This window comes from Manis pentadactyla, chromosome 13, assembly GCF_030020395.1.
Source record: "Manis pentadactyla isolate mManPen7 chromosome 13, mManPen7.hap1, whole genome shotgun sequence".
NCBI classification, from domain to species: domain Eukaryota; kingdom Metazoa; phylum Chordata; class Mammalia; order Pholidota; family Manidae; genus Manis; species Manis pentadactyla.
This window is the reverse complement of record NC_080031.1, coordinates 30704566-30726828: the sequence shown is the minus strand read 5'-3', so window position 1 is coordinate 30726828 and position 22263 is coordinate 30704566. Positions and strand designations below refer to the sequence as shown.

General features: G+C 38.8%; 1 protein-coding gene across 4 annotated transcripts in view; it reads left to right on the top strand.

Moving 5' to 3' along the window:
- PDGFD (platelet derived growth factor D) overlaps positions 1–22263 on the top strand; it is a 218838-nt gene that overhangs the window by 190938 nt on the left and 5637 nt on the right. For all 4 annotated transcript variants that reach the window (XM_057490900.1, XM_057490899.1, XM_036902761.2 and 1 more), the window contains 2 exons: positions 2313–2511; positions 15874–16088. In XM_057490900.1, coding sequence (XP_057346883.1) covers positions 2313–2511; positions 15874–16088 — 414 coding nt within the window. The remainder of the gene's footprint in view (positions 1–2312; positions 2512–15873; positions 16089–22263) is intronic.

Genomic DNA, 22263 nt, shown 5'->3' with positions numbered 1-22263 from the left:
CTTCTCTCCTCAGCCTTCTGCTTTCCAAGGACTGTCTAGGGTGGGAGCAAGGACCCTCGGACCTGCCATTCCCTCTGTACAAACCATACTTGGTTTCGTTGAAATCAGTACACAGTGTTAAGAGCATATTTTAAAAATTATTATAATTTTAGAATATTTAGTTAGCTTTAGAATTGATTTTTATAAGTACATAACAAAAGCTGGATGAGATAGAAGTTACAGTGCAATTAAAAGAGGCACACTCAATTAGTTCTACCTCTCAAACATGGTTTTTAAATAATTACCTAAGAAACAAAAGTGTTCTTGTGGTCGCCTAGTCATTCATAAATATTTTCTTAACCATCATCGGTGTTTCTATCAACTATCCTGAGTCAAAACTGGAAAAGAATAGTAAAGCTCACATACAAGGACAATTATACATTTTAACTATGGTTTGGATTTGCTCTTCATACTGTTCAAAGAGATTAGATTTCCCCCTCCCTCTAGGCAACCAAGAGCACCTCCACAGCTTTCTCTTGAAGAACTATCCGGGGACACACAATGCTCTAGGTGCCATAAGGAGCAACGCCAGGAAACTCCATTCCAGGATCCTCCTGAGCCATTGTAAGAAGTGTTTGCTTGTGCAGGAATGGTTTCATTGATGCCCCTGCTTTGGTTTCAAAAAAACAGAAGCATTTTAGTTTCAAAGCTTTTATAAGCTGCCATGTGCCTAGCTTTGGCCAGCTCATTTTTATTTTTTTGGATCTGGATCTTTGACCCAAATATTGTGATACAAAACTAATTGTAAATCATCTGCTGAATATGATTCAGATAGACTATAGATTATCCAGACATTACGAAGTTGAATGGGAATTTGGAATTTTGGTACTGAATCATAATATCATCCACTACTAGCATTTGATGCCAAGAGGGATGTGAAAGCCAGAATGATGTGCATCAATCAGCATTCAGCTTTCATCAGCCACACACACACACACACACACACACACACACACACACACACACACACACACACACACACACAGATGAAAGAGCTGGCCTGATACCTTCACCAGTCTATCTCTTATTTCCCAGCCTACTCCCCAGACTTCATCTTCCCTCCAGTTTCCTTCCCCTGCAGGGCATATTTGAAAACTGCTTCTAAATTATACCAAGGGTAGGTTAATGGTTTCACAAAACCCCTTAGTTTTGCTGAAGAGAGACCACTTCCCTCCGAGAGCAAGTGATCATCCAGTGGCTTACAGACCTTTGGACCTTGATTGGTTAAAGAGAAAACATTTCCTGAGAGTGAGAATATAAATGTGGGCTTTGCTGTTTAAGATTCTTTTTCAAGCATATTATTTCTCAATAGGATACTGCAGTTAAATTTCAGGGATGCAACTGTCCATTAATTTCCATTTTCCAATCATGATAGGACACATTTGCCCTTGGGTGTCTTGTTTGTTTGGCAGTTTCTTTAAAGACATTTAGGAACCGTTTGAGACTGTACGCTCCCTATTTCCTTGTTAATGGGTCATGAATTTTTACAGAGATGTTTGAATCATGGCTCATTTACCTCTAGATTGTACAAGGGTTAGTGAAGTAAGTGCTTGGAAATTTATGTGGAGATATATATTCAATGACAAAATATATAATCCCTTCTAGACTTTCAATGATCTTGTGTCCCCCATTTAAAGAGTATGTTTTCATGACAACTGGGATCATTAGCAAGAGACAGCACTTTAAAAAAAAGTATGGTTCCCATGTGAATCTTCTACTCTTGGTCAAGAGAGCTGGTTTCATGGCTAATTATCCTTACTGATGGTAAATAAGCTAGTTAATGTGCCAAATTTTATCAGAATTCAAACCCTGTTCACACAACGCCTGAAATACTAGATGACCTATAAAGATGAGACATGGAGGCTAAACATGGGAGAATGGAAAAGTTTATGCACAACTTCCGTGGATGGAATTCAGAATTAAATACTCACCATTATTTGTTGATTTGGATATGGATGATTTGGGACCTTGAACCAAGAGATTGGATGACTTCATTTTGATATTTCCATTCAGTCAGTATCTTTTGTAATGATTGTAATTTGGACGAGCTGAAAGTGTTTGATCTGCCTAGTACTAATTTGCAAAACCAATTAACTGCTCTTATTTAGGAATATGGCAAAACAATGGCAGAGTACTTTAGTATGGTATTTGTGAATATGATGTCTTACAATCAGAAGGTTGCTTACATCCCTTCCATCTAGTTGTATGACTGTTGTATTACTTAACAATGGACTTTTTCTGAGTACACTGAGCTACATGTATGTCACTCTTAGGGGGTATCGTATCACCCTGCATCAGTAACGGATCCCACTTTCACTGCGGATGCTCTGGATAAAACAATTGCAGAATTTGATACTGTGGAAGATTTGCTCAAACACTTCAATCCAGAATCATGGCAAGAAGATCTTGAGAATCTGTATTTGGACACCCCTCATTATCGAGGCAGGTCATACCATGACAGGAAGTCAAAAGGTAAGAAACAGAGACTTGAAGGTTCTTCATGAGCAAACAGAAGTACTCACAGTATTAATAAGTAAGGATTAGCAATGCAGTATGTTCAAATGACTTAAATCAGATGATGACTGTCAGTCCCTTATCACGTATCTTTTCCACATCATCTTCAAATGAAGTTCTGTGTTTTGTCCTAGCCATGTTGTCTGTATGGGACTAAGAAATGTGTGATTCAGTCAAAGATCAGTCATGGTTTGGAGCTAGAAAAGACCTATGGAATCATCTGGACCAGCTTTTTGCCTCTTGGCACGTTAGGCATTATTAGCCCCACTATAAATAGTAGAGACAGGCAAAGTCAGGGGAGGTGAATGATTCGGAAAAGGCTGCATGGCTGGTAGGCAGTGGCAAGGAAACTGAGAATCATGACCTTCTGCCTCCAATGGCTGTGCTTTTGCCTCTCTGAGAGATATAAATGTTGATTTAGCCCAGGATTCAGTCAGTGTTGTCAAGAGAGGTCCCTGGCAAAGCAATGTTCAAGATTCTTTGGAAGATCTCAACTCTATCCATGCAATGTCCATTCTATAAACTTTTTTTTTTATGAGTATCTGCTACATGCTTGGTGCCCTAGGTGATTCTTAGGAATTTAACATCCCAAGGAGGAAGCAAAGAAGGCCTGGGGTAGTTTGGAGGTGGGTGAGGGCACACATTCAATTGGAAATTTGGGGGAAAGTATAATGAGAGAAGAGAGGAACAGCCAGGCAGAGAAAACATTATGAGTTAAAACAATAATGCTTACACTTTTAATAAATAAATATCCTACTTATATATCTGAGTGATACGATCTTAGGATGAGAATGTTTATTCTAATGTTTAACTTAACTAACAGAGAAATAACCTATAATTACCTCTTATTGAATAGAACTTTAATTTCTAGTCTGTCATGCCCTTGCTTTATTTGTTAAGATTTGTTATCATTCAAATGTTCTCTGAAAGTCTTGTGTGACTGACGTGCATCATAGATATGAAGGTATCTAGCTAAAATACAGCTTGTTTCCTATATTTTGTAATATCAGGCATACATTTAAGAACTGCGAGCCTGGCTGCTTTAGTAGGTACTGTTTGTGTCAGAAAGCACAGTCTATTAAACATTTGGGTCAAAATGACAAATTAGTTAACTCCTGCCACGGGCTCCTGCTTACGTCTGAGGTCATAAATCTTATATGAACTACACAGCCAAGGGGAACAAAAGAACCCCTGGTGTGACGGTAGTGGAGGTGTCCCACCTGCACATCACTGTCACTCTTGACCTGAACTTTCCCAGGGCTCAGACTGGACTCAAAAGAGACATTGCTTTCACGTAGGGGTTGCTGTCTTTAGATTTCTACTAGGTCTACTCAAAGGAAAGTAAGATATTCACCATGTTTTGAAAACCCCAGAAAAAAAAATGAAATGATATAATTATTTTTTTAAAAGAAATTATAAAATCTGACTCCTTCTTCAAGTGTCTTCACTACCACAGCAATTGGAGGGGCATCCCTTCCTGGTACCTAATTTTTTGAAACATGAAAATTTTAAAATCACCTGAATCTATTACGTTCTGCCCCCAACCCCGCCCCCCACCACCAGAAATTGTGTTGGACTGGAGGCAGGCTGTCTCATCCTGCCTCTTACAAGTTTTGTGATTTTTCAGCAAGTCACTGAGCCATCCTGGGCTTCAGTTTCCTCTTTGGCAAGGTGTGTGTGACACCACCTACTTCTGGAAATTGTTAGTGATGCCATCCAGAGCACCTGGCACATGGTACTTGTTAAGGAAATGTCACCAGCTTTAGCTGCTTGGAATTCCGAAATACGTTTGCATCACTCCCTCGGTGAAACCTTCCTGGCCTCTTGTCCTCTCCCCGTGGAGCCCTCCACCCCAGACAAAGTTCAGAGTACTTGGGATGTCACAGCATTGATCCATCCTGCATTGTTTTATGTCCTGTGTTGTTGTTTTCTCTTAGGGAATGTGAGAGTCTAGGACCTATGGGTCTTAGTCTGGCTGAATACTAAATCACCTTGAGCAGCTTTAAAAACTACAGATGCCTCCTCGCGTCCCAGACACACTGATCCAGGATCTCTAAGGGTGCGGCTGGGGTGCTGATGGTATTTTATGGCTCCCGGGAGATTGAGATCCTTCCTTAGAGGCAGCCAGGGTTGAGAGCCTCTGTTTTAAACGTTGTTCATCCTGTATCTCCAACACATGGCATAGTCCCTGACATATTTCAGGTGCTCCATTAATGTTTGTGAAATTGAAGATATTACTACTCATACAGCATTAGTACATTTCTAAAGTTTACAGAAACCTGTCCCATAGACTAAGGAATGTAGATTTACTAAGAATGCTTTTGGTTACTGAAATAACCTTGCAAGAGCATTCAGGGTGATGTTCAACTTATTTCTGACAGAGTAAACATTTCTTTCCCCTATTGGCTTAGGATCCGTTTCTTAATCTCTTGTTTAAAATGGCCCCAGTGCAGATCTGTACCGTTTCATTTAACACTGGCAAGTTACCACTGTTTCTGTACTTGTATAAATGTGCTGATTTACTTGTTTATCATTCCACTGATGCTGAACCACCTGCATGTATCACAGAAGCAAAGGAAGTAAGGTTTAATATTTCAGCTGTTATTTGCAGCTTTTAGAACTTTAAAGTATAAATCCATGTCTTGTATCCGGATGTATAAGAAAATAAGAGTGAAAATAGAAAAATAGTTATATAGATACAAAAGGTCTATTAGGGGTCAAAATGTGAAATTTATAGGATCTCTTAAAAAGTTTCCTCTCATCAGTGTAATAATTTTCTAATGATGTTGTACAGAAACAGCTGTCATGTATAAATACCTAATGATCATCCATTTTTCTGATTTTCCCAGACTGACCACAAGTGGCATTTTTCTTGATACCGGAGAACAAGATTCTAAGATGACCCTTTTATGTGAATATACAAAACACAGAGTTTTATAAACTCTAAAATAAAATACAAACACACTGGGTGAAGAAATTATGTAATGAAGTAGAAACAGTGAATTTTTTAAATTAAATTTTATGCTTTGCCTTATTGTTTATCTGAAAGGTGACTAAGTGATAAAGAGCTTTTAGTTCTCTTTGAGAAGAGAGTTGAAAATGGGAAGCAAGAGGACAGTAAAAGTTTGGGGAAGAAGGGGAGAAGGAGACAGATAACACAGCCATGTTTTGAAGCCAGAACTTCAGCTCAATAAGGTCCACTATTTTTTTTTTTAATTCCCAAATAATAGATAAGCTCAAACTTATCTAAAAGCTTCTGGACGGGAGATAATAACAAGTTAACATATCTAACTTTCAGTGTCCTAAGAGGTAATGGAGAACAGGGTAGCATGGATAATTGAAATCTATAGATAACTACAGTTCCAAAAACCTAATTTTTGCCAATAATTTCAACCTTATGCTTTCAAGCTCAAAGCTGCCCAAAAGTTTTTTTTATGTTTGTTTCAAGTTCAAGTTGCATTTATTTCTTCTGATGAACATGCTAATAATACAGTAGATGTGCACAAAATTAGGTATATAGATGTTTCACAAACTATATAATTGCTTCCTGAACCACTGCGTAATCACTGTAATTTAACTGAAACTCTGCTGTGATTCCTTTAAAGCACAGGCCAGGGTATATTTGTTCCAGTTCATAGCATGAGATTTGGCATCTCTAAATTTTAAGAAATGATCATCCTTGGGCATAACAGCCTGGGCATTAATTGTGTGATTTATGTGGACAATGTAAATTAGATCTGTTCTTTACTTATTCCAGGAGAACTTGACTTTCCCAAATGATAGTGTTTTTGCCATAGAAAAATCCAACATACAATAGCAAGGGGCAGCCTGTTTTCACGGTTTAAGTGTTGTGATTAAAATATGGATATATTGTTGAAGCACTCCAGCTTAGTAGTTTTGAACTGAAACTTGCTTAAAAAAATAGTTTTGAACAACAGCCAGTGCTGGGAGAGCTGTCTCATTAAAAAAAAAAAAAAACTTCTTAAAGAGTTGCCATTTTTGATGCATGTGCCAAAATTAATATACATTCCATTTTTATAAATCAGTATTTTATTTTTGAATAGAGCAAATATATTGACATTAAATTGTTTCTAAGTGACAAGGTTTGAAATGTATGATCTTTACAGACTAAATGGTTAGATGATGTAACTCTGGACCAACCAATTTCCAAGGACCACTGTTTCTGTGATTTCTTAAGTGGCATTATTTTGCTCTAAGATCTAAAACATTTGACTCTTTAATTTGAAAACTATTTATAGGTAAATAACTAGCAGAAGAAGCTGAGGATTAAATGAAATAATTTTTTTCATATCTAAATGTCTGAATTGGTTCTGAATTCTCTCAGGTCAGAATACCTTTTATTTTTAATTAGTCATTTATTGCTCTTTCTTTGTTATGCCCTTGCATACCAATTAGGAAGATACAGTTTTGCTCTTTCAAAAATGAATTAGGATATGGGAAACTTAGGAAATTATGAAAATAATTTCACACTGTACGAGGACATGACCATATTCTAGAAACAAACTGAAGTCACCGTAAGTTGAATGCTTGCAACTTTCTTTATGTGCCTATTTGATATTTTGGATAAGAAGTTGCAAAATACCTTTGGCTGACTGATACTGATGATTCATCAGATAAGTCTGCCCTGAGATAGCATCCCTCAGTAACTACAGAGTGTTGGGGACATTAAATCAAAACGAATTTATTTTTCTAATTTCTAATGTGGAAAGAAGGTTAACTTGATTGAATTTCCTGAACCATGTGGTATGCACCAAGTAAAATCCTTATCAATATTGAAATTGTTTAGCACACATTTGATAAAATAAAGCAAAAGAAAGAATGTTGTAGTGGGGACTTTGTAGTCCGGTAAACTTGTGATAAAATTCTAACTCAAATCCTAAGAATAGTGGCCTGGGAGAAGTCACTTACAAACCCCTGTGCCTCTGTTTTATGCAGTTTTGTAAAATGAGTCATTTATAAATTTGGGTTAGGATTTATAATAGCAGGGTATCTAACATCTAGTGGGCCCTCAATGAAAGACAGCTACTGTGACTACATGAATACAAAACTCTGCACAGAACCAAGATATTTCTGTGAATTCCTCTGCTCTCGTCCCTATAAGGCTGTAAGATAATCTCATCAGTAATCTGGAGTGCCTTCTCGGAGTATCCAAATATTGCCAGATTTAAGTATCTATATGACTAGTACTCTCATTAAAAGTTTACAAAATAATCTCCAAGTAGTCAACTTTTCTATGAAACTATTTACACAGAAACTTTCTGGTACCATTTTGCTTTTTGGATGTTTTCTTTACGAAGCTTCTTTTTAAAAACAAAACAAAATAAAACTATAGCCACTGTTTATGACACATATGATTTGTATGATTTGTAAGTATCTAGATTCCTCACCCATTCGGTTCACCAGAGGGCATTAATAAAAACTGTATTGTTTATGTTGCATGTATCTTGTTTGAAGAAAATTTCAGCCCAGGGACAAGGACCCATTCAGTTATTTTTCTGTATAGTGCCAGTGCAGCCTCTGCTTTCTGTTAGATGAGGCTGTCCATTTTTGTGGATCTCCTAACCCCACTTTCATCATCAAAGTTACTCCTCTCATCTAGGTATATGATTCAAATGAAAACTGACCGGAAAAAAAATCCATTTGGCAGTGGAAAACCATAGACAAATTTTAATGTCTGGCTGTGCCTTTTCCACAACAGTCACTCTTGCTAAAGATGAATGAGTTTGCCCTGTGGTTCCTTTGCCCACATTTTCTGTGAAGCACTGAGGAACCCCGAAAGCATCCTTTGCTCAGTGCCCAAAGGACTTACAGAGGAAGCACTCCTCCTGGAAAACATTGTACTCCTGCCAAACCTGCTGGTGCTGAGAGATCTGGCTCGTTGTCTTACTTGCAAAAGATTGTGCTAAATTCCAGGAAATTAAACTGGACACACATGATCATTGCCTTCTGACATTTAGATGGAGGGGTAGGCATGGCTTTTCTTTCCTTGGTGGTCAGCAGTTCCAGAATTCTATCTGTTTGGGTGATTCTGTTCTTAACCTTCCTTCACAGATCTGTTTCACTCATTTCAATAATAATGTGGGATGTACCACCTACTGAGGGTGAGGATTTGGGCCTGTGTTTCAAACACTCGAACTCATTCAATCTTAATCTCTTGGCAAGAGAGTACTGTTATTCCCATTTTACACAGTAAAAGAACAAACTCAGAAAACATCTGTGACAGCTACAAAGTAGAAGGCCATGACATGAATTTGGGCTTGTTGGCTGCAAAGCCTGTGTGGTAAGGAGTGCAGTGGTGTTTAAAGCTCAGAGACTCATAGTCTTGTAAATGAGAGAAGGACAGAGCTTTAAAGATCTTGACTCTTATTCAATCTCTTTTCTTCTTAATTTTCATTTCATAGTGTACTTCATATATCCTTCCAAGTCATGAGTTCCTAGACTTCAGAGACGTGTCTGCTGCTTTCAAGCCTCATTCAGTGCCTTGCAGATATTCATGAACTCATCCATTCATTTTCCAGCACACATTTGTCACATGCCTACTAAACGTCCAGTGACTTTAGGAAAGTCACTTAACTCCTCTGCATCTCAGCTTCTACATCTATCAGACAGGAATTACTGTTATATCTCCTTATAAGATGAGGGTTTGTTACCAGAATTCAGTGAGATTTGAAATTGTGAAAGCATCTCAATTAAGTTACCAGGCACATAATAGGTGCTCAACAAATTTCCATTGACTAATTGCTTGATGATGTTTTAAACTCTGAAAATTAGGAATTTGTCTGATTTGGAACCTTTTCCTGTGATTTATGTTAATGTCTATAAATATGAGGGGTGAATTTTTCCATTTTGTACAAGTTAAATAAGAAAAGAGTCACAAAATTCATGATTTGAAGTTCAAAATATCCTGACATTCTCTCATGAAATGTTATAAAATAATTTTTATTTCTAGATTTGCTTGTACTTCCAAATTGGGATTGAAGTATGAAAACAGTTTTCACAATGATGTACTGATTTATAGAAGAGGTAATCTGAAATTCACAGTGAGGTTGTAACGTCCATAAAGATGAACAGACTCCTCCTGGGAAATCTATGAACCTTGAAAAAGACTGAGAGTCCCTAGTTCCTTGGTATAGAAATACTAGTTATTCATATATTCCCATTACCTCCCTCTCCCTCCACCCAAAGTATCATAAATCTAGTGGTGTAATATCAAAGTCCAGTTTTTATAATAGATTATGGCTCTATTCCTCATTTGGCAGAGCCCCTTGAGACACGTGCTGGGGAGCCAGCCTTTTCCACGCCATCCTCTACCCAGTGTGTCCCTGCTTCTCCATTCTGTGGGGCTTAGTGCCAGTTGTCTTCATGCATTATAGCTTATCCTTGATAGAGTTGCTTCTAGAACCCTAGTTTCTCAATTCTAACCTAACCTACCAGTAGTTTGATTAACTCAGGCAGTTATTGAGAACCTATGCTTTGCAAAGAAATTCTAGATTGATTAACAGGGCTATCAATGGCCTAACCTTTTTCTAATCTTGACTTTAAGTTTATGGGTATCCCTTCAGGGTCACAAAGGAAGCCTTCTAGGGGTACTATTGTAACTTCAGTTGTTTTTATTGAATTTAATTTATTATTTCAAGTAACCTAAAATGGCACATGTGCTTAGACTACAAAGATGTTTTTCTTTCAGCAGTACACTGCTTCTGTAGAGGCCAAATGGTTTTAGAAAATGTTGACTTAAATGACCTGCATTTGATCCTTACACTAGGGCCAAAGCACTGGAGAGAAGGGATAAAAAGTAATTAACTCTGTGATTCCAAGAAATTTGCAGTTTAGTGGAAAGAGGCACCTAAGAAAAGGAATCATAGAGCAAGATCTAAGAAGTAGGCACTACAGTAGAAGGCAGAGAACATGTGGTGAGTATATAGCAAAGGGGTCAGAGGAGGTGTGCGGTGAATATGCCTTTTGACTTGGGCCCTAGGTAATTAAAATGATGTAGTACACGAAGATGCTAGAGAAGGTATAATGGACTCACTTAAGGCACTTGCTTTTCTGTTGCCATTACCATATGCTGAACATGCACTAATATACGGGTTGCTGGTGTGTACCTACTAAAAGAATTCATAAAGAGTTGTAACACTATAAAGACTTGATTTGGTTGTCACAGAATGTTTACTGGTCACCTCTAAGAACATGTGGAAGTTTAACTGAGATGCTAGCAGACTCAGGAAGATCAAGAAAGGAAAGGCTGGTGACACACATAACAGAATAAAGATTGATAACGAGAAGCACAGTGAAAGCTGGCTGATACACCTGACACCCAGAGACTGACCCAAGGCTCCATCTCCTGTTAAACAAAGCAAGCCGTGAATTAAGCATGCACAGGGGGAAGTGCTTTCCTACATTCAAAGTAAGGACATTATTCATCGTTTCACAATGAATCTTTGTATTCACAAAAAAATTTGTAATGATCAATTTAGAACAGACATTTAAATTTTTATCATAAGCTAATCACCACATATGCTGTGCTTGCCAAGCATATGAAATACTGCTTTTATCTGCTCTATAGAAAGAATCTCTAGGACTCTACCATTTGTTCCTCATGAAGACAAATCATTGCATTCAGTCCATTCAAACTGTTTACAATGGCCTCTGATCGGTTTTCATGGCAAAGAGTACAGGCAGATGGGGACAAGAAGGAGTTCCTGGAGAAATGAGGACAAAATGAAGACCATGAATTGACAAATCCTGTCAGTTCAGATGAAAAGGATGAAACTCATAATATTGCTCAATACCAAAAAAGAAGTAGAATCTGGGCAGTTTGCCTGGTTTGTTAACCAGAACATCATGTACTTTTCCAGCAGAATCCAGTATATGAATGTGTGTACACCGGGGCACATGCTTGGGCACATGTAACTGACAACATCTTGAAAATGACAGGTCTGTGCCTATCAACACACCTAGGAAGCCCGGTCTTGCAGACAGCGGGTCACCTTCTAACGGGAAGGCGCTGACGTGGCTTGTGGAAGCTGCTCTCTGACCCCTCCTTCAGATCATCAGGCTGGGGCTCAAAAGTGCAAGAGGCATGAAAATGCCTGGATGCAATCTTGGCTCTGCCACTGATTGGGTGTGTAGCTGTAGACATGTTTTTTTCTTAATGTCCCAAACACTCAATTTTCTCAACCATGAAAATGAAGGGTAGTAATTAATGGTATGTAATTCATAGCACTCATGGGGATTTAGTGCAATCACATATGTGAAGAACTTTTCACATTGCCTGGTACTTAGGGATGTTGATGGCCAGGATCAAAAAGACAAGGTTTACTCTTCTTCCTTCCATCTCCAAGCCTGAATAGATGAGAAACTGAACAAGGGTATGCATTTACCAATATGCCCCTGCTCTACACGTGCCCACCCTAGGGCTCGTGTGTATCCCAGAACTCTTATCACAACCCAAGGAACATGTGTGACTGGACTCTTCTTGGAGGCCAGGGTGGCAGAAAGAAGGGTGCTTCACTCTTGCACTGTGCAGGGCCCCGCCCTGGATTCATGTGTCCAGAGAAGGCACTGAGGACTGTGGGGCCTTCTCAGTCTTTCCAACAGATTCATCATACAGCCCAAAAAACTTAATTCATGTCAAAGATCCATGAAAAGGCAAAACTCAAATTCAAAAGGACAGCAGAAGAGGGATTATACCATCGTGTACACCTGGGTGAGATAAGGAAAATTAGAGGAAATGAATGGGCCTTTGAATTAAACTTGGGACATCCTTGGGGCCCTGTAATGCTCCCCATTGGAGACACAAGCAGGAACGGAAAGGGCAGCCTCTCTCCCTGTATTTCTACTGCTCAGCCTGCCTCCCTCCCAGAAGGTTCACACCAGAGACCCCCATTCCACTAAAGCATCAGAAGCCGTAATTGCCGCTCAGCCCCGTCTGGCTCCCTGCTCTACTGTGCCGCTGAATCAGTCTTTTTTGACTGGAAACTCAATATTGCCTGCACAAAGCCCGCGATTGCTCTTTGAAGTTATTTGCATCCAGTCATAAGAACCTTTTAGCTCTAGTTCTAAATTGAGAGCCTCGGTGGCTTCAAGACCCTGATAAGCAGCGCAGCTGGATTCCGCAGCCGTCACGCTGGGCCACTGTTCTCAGTCACATCCGTGAATTGATGCATAAAACCAGCAGCACTAAATCTCTTCCTGGCAGGTAGGAAATGGAAGTATCAGAGCTGGTCAGTAAAACAGTCACACAACGTGAGGAGCTCTGTTTCCAGGCGAGTAAGGCATGCATACATGCCTTTTCCTGGTTTGCTGAGGGCACTTTGGGGTTTAGCTAAATTCCCATAGGGAAGACATGCTGTGTTTAGGCTTGGATGTATCCTGGAGGTAAGGGTGTGGCCTCTCACCACCCCAGCCTGGTGCAGCACCCTACAGGAAAGCTGGGGACAGCACCAGGGAGGCTGCTCTTCTTCAGCCCTGGGGTACCTGTCGTCTGCATGTTCTGCTTCATGGGGCAGAGACCAGAGAGCAAAAACACAAAATGGAGAAGGGCTTCAGTTGCATTTTTGCCACTTACTGTTTGCTTTGGGTAAGCAATACCCACTTCAAAAAGCTAAGGAACAATGGAATGTAGTCATATGTGTAAGGTGCCTGGCAGAGGGCTAAACTAGAAAGACACTCAGTGAGTCCTCTTGTTTCCTTCCTGTCCCCCTCTGCCTCTCCACACGGTACAGCCTCTTCCTGCTAATAGCACCTGTTTATTCCTTGGTGTCAGACAAAATATATTCCCATTATCACAAGCAGCAGCTTTGGCCTTCTGCATCAGCGCTGTCCACAAGCCTGGTGATGCACAGGCCTGTGTCAGTATTTATCTCAAGGTGACACTTGTAATGGATGATTGCTGCACTTCTTAATCCATTTATGCAATCCTTCCTGCTTTGCTTGCAGTTATTTTCAGGGCTTTAGCAGCAATAAAGTAGTTCCTTTCCAAGACAGAGTTCATTCAATTTAAATCTGGATTGATTATAGCAAAACTTATGACATGTCTTTACAAAGGAAGAAAAAAACAGCAGTAAATAATGCACAGTAATTGTTTAGCATTTACTCAGCCCCCACAGTGTTCCGGGCTCAGCATATAATGGTTAGGGAAAAATCCCTGCCATTGGGAACGAAAGCATAGCTGCACGTATTAAAAGACTCTCAGGGCATCCACCCAGTTGCCGTGTAATTCTTTATTCTGGGATCATTGGCCCTTGGACCAGTCTTTCAGCTGCTTTCATGGGGCAAAGTGGACTCTTCACCCACTCTTGCCTTCTTTTCTTTTGGTTTTTCTCTGATAGCATCCTTAGCCTTTGACCTCTACTCCCAAAATAGCACTCCTTACTGCTCCTTGAGCAGTTTGGATTTAAGACTAAGATGCTTAGTGGGGCTCGTGTTCAGAGTGAGCCTGAGGACATCTGCCCAACGTTTGTGGTATTCCTCCTGTGGTGGCCTGGTACTGGAAAAGGTTGGAAACCGTGCAGATGGAGGACTTCCTCTAACTGCATTCTTGTGAGAAGACAGTCAAGTGCATGCTCACCAGTTAGAGATTTGGATGTCAAGTGGATGGAATGATTAGATGGATTTTGAGAAGACTAATTAAAGTGTGATTTATGTAATACAATAATTCAAACTTCATTCAAGTAAATATTTATGACTAAAATTAGAAATCTTAGGGTGATGCTCCCAACTCATAGAGGCCCCAATAACCATAACCCCTTGACAGTCATATACATAGAGTAATCGCCAAAACAGAGAAATCGAGGAGAAAAAGCTAAAGTTTTTTCCTTTTAATTTTTGGCCATTTGACTTTGGAAGGAAAAGATGGAGGAAAAATCAAAATGAATCTAGATGAGCAATAATAACTACCATTAGAGTGCCAGGCGCACTGGATTCAATCCTTCAAATATTGATATGAAATAGGTAAAATTATACTATTTGCATTTTATAGGTTGGGAAGCAGATCTGGAGCAGTTCAGTAGCTTCCCAACTGAAAGGAGGCAAAGGCAGCAGAGCCCAAGCACTCGCCCACCATGCACCCCTGCCCCCTAGGGCCCAGGCTCAAGTGGGCAGCGTGGGGACCAACAACAGACGCTCTTCCCTTTGATATTCTGGTTGATCTTGGGGTTCAGATGAAGTGAACGTCTTTTTCTTCCTCACATTTACTTGTAAAATTTCATTGCCCATCAATATATTAGAGTGGCTGTCCCTAAGGGGTCCCTGATACAATTCAAATCATAGTTAAGTAATGAGGATTTATTTAGCATCAGGAAGCAAATTCTTTTATTCTATTTTTTTAAAGACAAAGGCAATTATATAAATGGCTGAATGTTTCATTTTCTTTCCTCAGAATACTTTTCTTTTTTGAATTAAAGAAAAAGACATGAAGAAATTTAAGCCAAGATATAAATTTAGCCAAGCTTTTGAGCAGATTCAGTCCCTGGGTTAAGGTCATCCTCACAGACTCTTTCCACCCCTTTCCCAAAAGCTCATACTGAGTATTTTATTTTTATTGAAGTATAGTTGATATACAATTTTATGTTGGTTTCAAATATACAACACAGTGGTTCAACTGTTACCCATATTATTAAATCCTCACCCCCTTTAGTGCCTTTACTATCTATCAATGTAGAATATTGACTATATTCTCCATGCTGTACTCCCGTCCCCATGACCAACCTATATTTTGATAGCAAATTATTGTGTCCCTTTATCCCTCTCACTCTCCTCCCCAACCACCCTCCCCCTCCCCCTTGATAATCACCAGTCACTTCTCAGAGTCTATGAGTCTACTGCTATTTTATTCCTTCTGTTTTGTTTTGTTTTTAGATTCCACACATGAATGAAATCGTATGGTATTTGTCTTTCTCCACCTGGCTTACTTCACTGAGCTTAATACCCTCTATATCCATCCATGTTGTTGCAAGTGGCAGGATTACTTTTACTTTTATGGCTGAATAATATTCTACTGTGTATATGCACCACATCTTCTTTATCCATTCGTCTATTGATAGACACTTGGATTGCTTTCATATCTTGGCTAGTGTAAATAGTGTGGCGATAAACGTAGGGGTGTGCATATCTTTTTGAATCAGGGATTTTGTTCTCTTAGGGTAATTTCCTAGGAGAGGATTTACTGGGTCAAATGGTATTTCTATTTTTAGTTTTTTGGGGAAACTCCATAATGCTTTGCACACATGCACTGAGTATTTTTACTAACAGATGCATGTTTGCTTACTCAGACTTAACAGTGGCTGTTTCTTACAGTTGACCTGGACAGGCTCAATGACGATGTCAAGCGGTACAGTTGTACTCCCAGGAATTATTCAGTAAACTTAAGAGAGGAGCTGAAGCTGACCAACGTGGTCTTCTTTCCCCGATGCCTCCTTGTGCAGCGCTGTGGAGGAAACTGTGGTTGTGGAACTGTCAATTGGAAGTCCTGCACATGCAATTCAGGGAAAACTGTGAAAAAGTATCATGAGGTATGACGTTCTCACATTTCTTTGTTGCAGTGCTGCATTTAGGGCTTTTTAGCTGCACAAGCCATGTATCAATAAGGGTCTGGAAGCCAGAGCCGTCATGTATGGTCGTTTGGGTTGTTCACTCCACAGGGCCCAAGCCAGGCAGATAATTGGGAGCTGAAATTATACTCGTGCTGAAGTTGCCAAGCCAAGTGCCCTGGGAGGGGCTAAGTCACTCCTGAAGAAGGGACTCCTCTTTCTAACCCTTATAATCCAAAGTGTAGGGCAACAGCAGCCTTTTTAGAATATATAATCAAATGTATGATGCAGTAATTTCAGAGCTTACTTATCCAGTTGCAGGAGATGACTGCAAAATCTAGGTTGCTTTGTGAAACTGCTAAGAGCCAAACGTGAATTCAGTCAAGTCATTAAAAGTTTAAGCAGAATAAAGATAGCAAAATGTAAAATGTCAGAGGATACACATTATCAAAGACTTTTTCTCTCCAAATAGAAAAATATTTTCTTCTAGAAATACTAATTGTTCCCTACATAATATTGAGTGCTACCTGGAGAAAGAGCTCTGAAATTAAATAAAAGTAAACGAAAGGATATAAGTGGAACAAAAATTTAAGGAGAGTAGTAACCTTTAATAATAACAGCAAACACTCAAGAGCAGTTCCTTAGGACAGACATTATTACAAGTAATCATTAGTTCACTTAGCAGTTTCTCAAAAACGCTCCAAGTTGGAGGGTGGAGGTTGCTATTTTTATTCTCTTTTTATAGATGAATAAACTGAAGCCTAAGTTGACCAGTAAGTTGACATGGTCAGTAAATCACAGAGCCAGGACCTAATTCCAATCAACTGGCTCCAGAGTCTATGCTTTCATCACTAGTAACCCTGTGCTCTCTCTTCTTAAATATATAGCACTTTGCTGAGCATTAAATAAAGAGTAGATTTAAGAGGAGTTTGAGCTACTCCAGACATTGACAGCAACTCTTTTATTTCCTGATTGTGGGAGTATATGCAGATTACTAAAGTTTAGAGACTCGGTCTTCACATATGTGAAATGGGACTAAGAAATTGTATCAGCTATTACGCGGTGGTTCTGGGGATCAAATAAAATAATACATATGTGAAATGCATTTTATAAGATGTGAAACATCATACAAATATGTTTAAAAATATGAACTAAAATATGAAGTTAATATTATTGTTAGAAATTATTTGAGTTGCTTTTCATCAGCATCTACCAAAACAAAAGTATAACTCTCTGTAAATCAAATGCCCACCTTAATAAAACTTTTTTTTGTCGTGAAAACAATAAAACAATAATAATGTCAGGCGGTAACTTGAGTTAAATGAAAATGGATATGTCATAACTGGTATTTTCATCTTGGGAAATGCAGGAAGTCAAAGGCTACAGTGACCATGCTTACCTTAGACAGGGGAAACACAGTATTTTAGACCTACACAGAATATATTTTCTTAGTTAGAAGAATGTCTTACTCCACCCATAGTTTTCAAAGGGAAAAAAAATGTTCTCATATCCAGAGAATGCAATCATCTATGTTCATTGTGTTTTATTTTTGTATGACCTGATGAACTGTAGATTGGATGTTGTCCTTTGCATCTAAGAACCTAAATTTTATAATGTTTAGTCATACCCTGAGGATAAATGCAGAATGCGGTAATCAGGTTAGAGTTTAAATAATCTAGGAAGTGACAAGATCTCTATTTAACTGTGAGAAAAACATTCAGTTCAGGCCTTTGATGTATTTGTAGTATGCTTTGTTTTCATCTTGACTCTGCTTGGATGGAAGTCACAGCTCATTTTTAAAACTGCTTATTGTGGAAACAGCAACCAAAAAACCCTCACCTCTCAGTCAACTGCAAATAATTCTGAGGGTCCTTTTCTTAATTTCTTTCTTGTCTCTGGACAGATAGCAGTTACCTGTAAATTTCCATTCACAATTAATACTAGAAGCAGAAACCCTTGATCTCTTTGTTCAGTCTCACGAGGGGTTCTAAAGTATTTTTGAAACAGCCCTCTAAAGCCTATCTTTGAAGCATTGTGTCATAATATTTTTACTTGTAAGAGTCTACAGAACTCTGTACAAAATCACTCTGCCAAGTGCTGACAAAGGGACAAACAGCATCAATCACTCAGCCAGTAACTGCAGACCTGGAACAAATACGCCTGGCCTATTTCCCCTAGACCTCTAAAACACCCTTGAAATGTGTCACAGTGATCACTCTGCTGAGTGCCCTGTGGGAAAGAGTAGCAGGCTTGTTCCATTTCCAGAAATGGGTATTGCTTGAACTAGGCTCATTAGGGGAAAATCCACGTCCTGTATTCTAATAGTTTTGTGTCTGTATTCTTACGTCAGTGAAATGAAAAACCATTTCCTTAGCTCCTGATTGTAACTGATGAGATGTGAAATGAGTTTCTCTGAGACATGAGCACCCTTACGGAGGTGACTAGAAGTCCTCACATGAGCAGGCCTATGTGACTGCAAATATTTCAGTGTTCAATCTTTAAAGAATAATGTGAAAAAATTATAAAGCTCTTAGTGAGGTTATTAATATTCTTGCTCTTTTAGGAGGTCATGCTATTTCTCCTGTAGCAGTTTGAACATTTTTCACTGTGCAGTACAATGTTATTATCTCTTTTACTGCCTGTTCTCAAACATTTATAGGCATCCTGTTATTTTTCCTTTTTCCTAACAATCATTCTATGCGTCTTGATTGAATATATAGACTATAAAAGGTACTTGGGGTATGATTTTTTAAAAAGGAAGTTTCCAGAAACAGTCTGTGTATACAATTAGAGGATGCTGCTATATAAGGTCTCATCTTCCCAAGGAATAGGATTCCCCTAGAAATATGGTGACCTTTTAAATTACTACTTACTGTTTTTCTCTTTTGATCCCCTGTCCATAACCATTCAGTCAACAGCCAAAAACTTAGGAAGCAGCAGAGAAAGAAAGAAGTTTATTTTCTCTGTTCTTCCTCACACAACTTTGTCACAATGTGGATATAACCACTGACACCATCTAGTAGAACTTTCTGCAGTGATGGGAATGCTGTGTATCTGCACTGTCCAATGTGGTTGTCACTAGCAACATGTGATTATGGACAGTTGAAATGAACATAATGCAAATGAGAAACTGAATTTATTTTATTTAATTCTTATAACATAGTTGTTACCATATCAAGTACCTTAAGGCTAGAACCACCCCCCTTTCTAGAATATTTACAACATTTAGAATCATTCCTGTTTCTGCACAAAATAAGGAAAAATGACTTTAAGAGGATTTTTAAACATTTTAATGCAGAATTTTATATTAAAATTTTGCTATTACAGTTTAAGAGTTAGAAGAGCTATATGTTTATATATGAAACAAAAGACTAATAGTAAAAAATGTTGAGATGAAAGAACAGCTTTAGTTTTGGCACTTCTTAACCATCTGTCATTGAAACAAATTTAGCTGAAATTGCAAATTGAGATCAAGGAGACAGACAAAAATATCTTTTTCAAAGACTTTCTACTCTACGGCAAAGGCAGTGAGATTTGGTGTTATGATTTTAACTAACCATAACAAAAGTCCAGAAAATCTATTTTCTATACTTTTTCTGAAAATAACATTTCTACTTGTGTAGACTCTCCCTGCATCTTTCTGTTTCCCCTTCTTTGAGTGAGACCATGAGACAGCCTTTTCCGGCTTTCCTTGTGTTTTCCCATGAGAAACAGTGCTATTGAGCAAAAAAAAATTCGCTCAACTAGAAGAAAGAAGATGTGTGTTCCGGTGCCAGCTTTGCCACATGGGAGGCGACCCGGGGCAGCCGCTTAGGATTTCCAAGGGCCTCAGGTTTCTGCCCAGAGTCCCCACCATGTCCTGCAATTTTGAGTCTCAGAAGGACCTACATTTGTATGATATCCATCAACTGTTACATTCCATCCTACCTCAAAAATCTAATCTTACTGACATTGTGTATGGCTACATTAGTCTTCTAAGATGCTTTCAAAATCATTTAACCACTTAGTTCTGTAAAGGTAGGACTGCAGCTAAATGTACCCCATAATAACCCTAGAGTGTTCACAAAAAACTTCTATTGGAAGTTAATGTCTACAGTTGTCAAGATTGCATTTTCAAAATTCATGGAAGTTTTACAGATTTTCACCACAACTGCAGTCTTTGGTCACCTTCCAAGTTAAGTTCCCAGTGAACAGTTTGCTGAGCTCTTTGTGATGTGTGTCTTTCTGATGTGAGTACTGTGTCTCATGACTTGGTATCAGTCTTTCCCTTACAAGATTCTGCCTCTGTTGTGATTACTGCCTGTAAGTTGAACAATTACCCAAGTAGAAATTAATGTGTTATCCCTTCTCAAAATATTTTTGTTATGGCCTTTAGGTTTAAGAAAAACTGACAACCAGCCCTTAAGAATCTTAACTTTATACATTTTTCATAAAGTCTGTCATAAGCATGAAAGAAGTGAAATGGAAGCAACGATAGGAAGCTTTTTTTCTTTAGAAACTGTATGTTTTTTCTTTAGAAACTGTATGTTTACTGAATACTGCCCATTTAGAAATTAGGTAGAATCTTAAATAAGCTCTTACTTATTCAGGCTTATATAACACATTTGTCCTGAAATATGTACTTGTGTTCCTATATCAGCCATTAATTTGAGAACTGTTACAGGCCTTAACAACCTTTTTTTATATTCCCAATAAACAAGAACCCAACTCAGCAGATAGCTTTTCTGCCTGGTATTGTTTTATTAGTGTAATAGCTTTATGGCAATGATTCATTCAGTGGTTTATTGGCAACAAAGTGAGGAACTGTAATTAAATATCTATTGTGATATGGTAATTTGCTAACTGAGCATCTCTGGCTTTGCGTAGTGGTATGAGAGCCTCTGACTGATTCAGTCCTTCTCCATTTAGTAAAAGTCTACTTTGCCCAGGTTCATGTGGTTTTCCAGGTGGGGGAGTAGAGTCAAGATTTCCATTTTCACCCATAGGAGATAAGAGATTCCTGGCTGTTCCTCAGTGGATTTTTACTTCAGCATGTGTGTGCAGCAGCTGTGAATCATAGCTCAGAAAATAGGAGAGTATTTTGTGATGGTTCCTATTAGTAAGTGTCCTTTGGCTGTAATTAATGCAATGGTTCCTTCCCTTTAAAGGCGACCAAATAACCCACTACCAGACAGTTTGCTTTTTTCAGATAAAGGCTTTTCATTTTTCTTTTAATTTTCTGTACTCTCTCAAATCAGCTTTGCTTTCTTCTTCCTTTCAATGCTGTGTACCTGAACCTAAGACTATTACATGCTCTGAAAGCTTTGAACATCAGTGCTGTGATCAGCCCGTAAAGCAGTCCAATTTCCACTTTGTTCAAACACTGCTTTCCTGTCTTGTCTGGGAAAGTGTCTGCCAATTCATTTTTCTCTTCTTATCAGCAAAACACATATATACTGCGCTCACATTACTTGATATAAAGCACAGGGAAAATCCCTGAACAATCAGGGGACCAGTTAGAAAAACTACCCAGGCTCTGCTCTTATACAAAAGCACACACTTTTGTTTACCATCAACTTTCTTAAGCAAATCAACAGAGCACTGATTGCATATGTGCAGTCCTCGCAACTTCTTAGGCTATCATAATGGCCTTCTTCAAATGCAGAGTATTTATCCTCTGCTGGTCTTCTCAGGAATCATTTCTCTGTTCTGCATCTGCTAACCCCCAAATGTGGCTTACATGCAGAAAGTCTTAGACAATAGCAACTACTTTATCCTGGGAAATTCTTGGCGAAGCTATAAGACTCCAGCCTCTAACCCCGTCCAAGGCGATCTGACCAAATATGACACCCCAGGACTTTCATACTTTCAGTCACGGGCAGGGCTGTTTACTGTCCAACTGTAATGCATGCTTCAACCATTGCTCTTTTTACTTACTTTTTCCTGGAGAGGGATCTTTTATGTTCTATAGGTCACCCAGCAGGAAAGAACATGGGAGCAGTGAAAGGCAACGTCATTGGAACTCTGCTCTCGGTACTTAAAATTTTATTTAGAAGTTATGAAATGGTGAAAAGTGGTCCAAATCATGGGCCACTTTATTTTGGCTTCTGCTTTATTTCCTGGCTTGTTTGTTTTATCCCCTGTGTGTGTTGGAGGAGGGATAGAGGAGATTTAAGGC